At 54.6% G+C, this 4,116-nt stretch overlaps 1 protein-coding gene across 1 annotated transcript in view; it reads left to right on the top strand.

Annotated features, from left to right (window-relative positions):
• The window catches only part of PLCD3 (phospholipase C delta 3), a 9,311-nt gene that overhangs the window by 1,746 nt on the left and 3,449 nt on the right, over positions 1 to 4,116 (top strand). The window contains exons 3-7 of the mRNA XM_077747775.1: positions 298 to 526; positions 994 to 1,195; positions 1,358 to 1,502; positions 2,530 to 2,682; positions 3,876 to 4,013. Coding sequence (XP_077603901.1) covers positions 298 to 526; positions 994 to 1,195; positions 1,358 to 1,502; positions 2,530 to 2,682; positions 3,876 to 4,013 — 867 coding nt within the window. The remainder of the gene's footprint in view (positions 1 to 297; positions 527 to 993; positions 1,196 to 1,357; positions 1,503 to 2,529; positions 2,683 to 3,875; positions 4,014 to 4,116) is intronic.

Below are 4,116 nucleotides of genomic sequence, written 5' to 3'. Positions count from 1 at the left end.
CGAATCGTCCTGCCCTTAGGTCACTGTTTTTCCTCCCATGTCTTGATTTTTGCAGGGAGGTCATGGGTGTGCAGGGATCAGGCACTAAACCCAAGTGACCTTCCTTAGAATCCCAGCCCTGCAATTTACCAGCAGTGTGAGTTTGAGTGACACCCAAAGCCTCACCAGCTCCTGGTTTCTCGACCAGGGGGATGTTCGCCTTCTTAGCGTTTGTAGGTGACAGAGGTGTCAGCTTTCCCAGGATGTTCCCCCCCCCACCCCCCGACCTCCTCTGAGCTCCTCTCTGCTGCCTTCTAGGAGTGTGACCATTCCAACAATGAGCGGCTGGAGGGGGCTGAGATTGAGGAGTTTCTGAGGCGGCTGCTGAAACGCCCTGAGTTGGAGGAGATCTTCCATCGGTACTCCGGCGAGGACCGCGTGCTGAGCGCCCCTGAGCTGCTGGAGTTCCTGGAGGACCAGGGCGAGGATGGCGCCACGCTGGCCCGTGCCCAGCAGCTCATCCACACCTATGAGCTCAATGAGACAGGTGGCAGTCTGACAGGCAGGGTGGGGGTCAAGACGGCCCTGTCTTGGCATCTGACAGGTCCAGGCTTCTAGCTAAGTGCTGTGATTACTGGCAGTAGGTGCCATCTTGGGCAGGTTACCTCGCCTCTTGGAGACTCAGTTGCCACATCTGTAAAATGGCACAGTAGTGGACCTTCCTCACAGGGTTTGGCTGCAGATGAAATGGCATGACTTAAGGGGGTGCTTGGCTGGCTCAGTCAGTAGAGCATGTCGCTCTTGATCTCGGGGTTGTGAATTGGAGTGCCACGTTGGGCGTAGAGATTACTTCAAGAAAATCAGTGGCATCACTTAAGTAGAGTACAGGCTACTATACTCTAGGTACTCATTAGGTGCTCATTGTTACTAAGTTGAGTGAGCTTTGGGGACACGTGGGGCCAGATGCCGGGGTCCTCCCTGTGGCCTGACGCTCTCTTCTGCCCATCCCTGCAGCCAAGCAGCACGAGCTGATGACACTGGATGGCTTCATGATGTACCTGTTGTCGCCCGAAGGGGCCGCCCTGGACCCAGCCCACGCATGCGTGTTCCAGGACATGAGCCAGCCCCTCTCCCACTACTTCATCTCCTCCTCGCATAACACCTATCTGACCGACTCTCAGATCGGGGGGCCCAGCAGCACCGAGGCCTATGTTAGGTACCACAGCTGGGATGGTGGGGCGAACACATCTGGGAGACCAGCTTGGGGGTGACATGGGCTTCTGGGGGCTGGGGGCCCCTACGTGGCTCGGTCTGCCTGTTGCTGTGCCCTTTGGTTCCCACAGGACACCTCCCCCCTCCACCATCTGTCTGTCCACAGGGCCTTTGCGCAGGGGTGCCGCTGTGTGGAGCTAGACTGCTGGGAGGGGCCGGGAGGGGAGCCCGTCATCTACCATGGCCACACCCTCACCTCCAAGATCCTCTTCCGAGATGTGGTCCAGGCCGTGCGTGACCACGCCTTCACTGTGAGCTCCCAGGACCCCCATGCCCAGCCCCACAGCCATCCTCAGCCCTTCCAGAAGAAGCCCATTGCTGAGAGAATCATTCACTCACCAAGTGCTGCTGGGACCACTGGCCAATGGCATAGAAGAAAGCTGAGAGGCTCCCTTCCCCTGCTTTCGTGTTTAGTAGTAAATGTGTTAAAATCACAAAATGTCCAGCAGAAGACCTTGGGAGTCAGAAAGGGCCTCTTTTTAAAATTTTATTTTGAGCGAGCGAGAGAGAGAGAGTGCACAAGCATGGGGCAGGGGCAGAGAGAGAGGGAGAGAGAAACCCAAGCAGGCTCTGCAGGGCAGTGCAGAGCCCGACACGGGGTTCAAACTCACAAACCATGAGATCATGACCTGGGCCAAAAGCAAGAGTTCAGACGCTTAACTGACTGAGCCACCCAGGCACCTCAAGAGAGGACATTTTAATCATGACTCCCAAAGGGGAAACCCTGACAGAGAAGCATGGAGTCTGCATGAAATTGCCACTTCTCTCAAGCTAGACACAAATCGTGCCCTCAAAAAATGATGGGCTTGGGGGCACCTGACTGGCTCAGTGCGAAGAATGTGCAGCTCTTTATCTTGGGGTCACGAGTTCGAGCCCCATGTTGGGTATAGAGATTACTTGAAAAGAGGCAAACCTAAAAAGAAATCTTAAAAAAAAAAAAAAAAGAAGAAGAAAAGAAAAAAGACAGGTGTGGGGGGGATGTTTGTAACATAAACAACACAGTCAATGTCATTAACAGATAAAGGGCATTTATAAAACAACCAGCCCTGCAGCTGCTCTCAGCTTCCCAGACATCCCACCGTTTCCCTGAGTCTGGAGATCTGCCCTCCATCTCCTTCATGGACACACTGACCCCAGAGTGGGTCCCACATTCCACCTCCTCAGCGCCCCCACAATGCCTTTGCCTGCCTATCCTGAAGGGGGTGGGAGTCCAGGTGTAGTGAGGGGGGGGTCCTGACAGGGGAGGAAGTGGCTCTGAGCTGCTGTCCCCCCCTCCAGCTGTCCCCATACCCTGTCATCCTGTCCCTTGAGAACCACTGTGGGCTGGAGCAGCAGGCTGTCATGGCCCGCCATCTTCGCGCTATCCTGGGAGACGCTCTGGTGACACAAGCCCTGGACTCCCAGAACGCTGAAGAGTTGCCGTCCCCAGAGGTAGTGAGTGTCCCCAGACTTCCAGCCTGAGGGGGGGTGTGGGATCCGGCTGCCGGCCACCATCCACCCCTGCTGTGCCACCTCCCTGGGCCAGGACCCCTCACTTCTCTCTGCCTTACCCTCACCTCCCTGCAGTCTTCCTGCAGACTCCGTTTTCCTACCTCCAAGCCTTGGTTGACATGTCCCTCCGTCTGAAGCTCCCTTCCCAGCCATCTACACTTGCTAACCGCCACCTGCTGGGAACTGTAGCTCAGTGTTAAACCCCCTCTTCCTGTGGCCTTAGAAATTTCCTCAGCTCTCTGACCCTTCCAGGTGGTTTTTTCCCTCCCAAACCCCAGAACATTTTATCTGCCCCCTCAGGACATTTGTGTTTTTCCGGCTCCTTGAGAAAACTCTTCTCCTCCTCCCAATCCAAATATGCAGAGAATGTTGGTTCACCTTTGTGTGTGTGTGTGTGTGTGTGTGTGTGTGTGTGATTTGATTTTTCTTATTAGCGTGAAACAAACACAGTTAAGAACATAGAGCTGTACAAAAGTATATACAATGAGAAACGGATTTTTCTCTGCCCTTGTCCAATGTCACAGGAAGTAACCATCTTTAAAGTTTCTAGGCTGTCTTTCCGGAACTCTCTCATGTGTATATACCTGTGTACATAGCTATCTTTCAAATGTTACACAAAGAAGACCATGTGGCTACGTGTTCATGCTCCATAGTCACTTCCTTCGTGTGAGAGATTTTTGAAGTGGTCATCTCTTTCAGTCTTTAAAATTTTTATTTTTTATGGTTTTTTATTTATTCTTGAGACAGAAACAGAGCATGAGTGGAGGAGGGGCAGAGAGAGAGGGAGACACAGAATCTAAGCTGTCCCTGATACAGGGCTCGAACTCATGAACTGCAAGATCATGACCTGAGCCGAAGTCAGATGCTTAACCGCCTGAGCCCCCCAGGCGCCCCCTTTCAGTCTTGAGCTGCCTCATTCACTGTAAAGGCTGCCGTGCCGTCTTCTGTTTGGAGGGACTTCACTAGCCGGTCCCAGGATGATGGGTCTATATGTTGTTGCCCATGTTTTCCTACTAGAAACATCACTCGTGTTCTTTCCTGCTCCCCGCCCCCAGCCAGCCCCTCACATAGTGGTGGTTGCACTGCTGACCGAGGGGCAAGAAGGCATCATCCTAACATATTGGCCTCTGCAGCAGCTGAAGGGCCGGGTCCTGGTGAAGGGGAAGAAGTTGCCAGCGGCTCGGAGCGAGGACGGTCGAATTCTGTCCGACCAGGAGGAGGAAGATGAAGAGGAAGAAGAGGAGGCAGAGGCCGCAGAACAGAGGCGGCGGGTGAGTGGGCCTGGCTGGGCCAGCCTGGCCTGGGCAGGGAAGGGCTGTGTGGGGAGGGGAAGGACGGGGCTGGGGGGGGAGGGGGGACTGGAGCCCCCCCCCC

Source organism: Crocuta crocuta, unplaced genomic scaffold, assembly GCF_008692635.1.
Source record: "Crocuta crocuta isolate KB4526 unplaced genomic scaffold, BGI_CrCroc_1.0 scaffold289, whole genome shotgun sequence".
Classification (NCBI taxonomy): Eukaryota; Metazoa; Chordata; class Mammalia; order Carnivora; family Hyaenidae; genus Crocuta; species Crocuta crocuta.
Note: the sequence above shows the minus strand (reverse complement) of the source record. Positions and strands in the feature narration are given on the sequence as shown.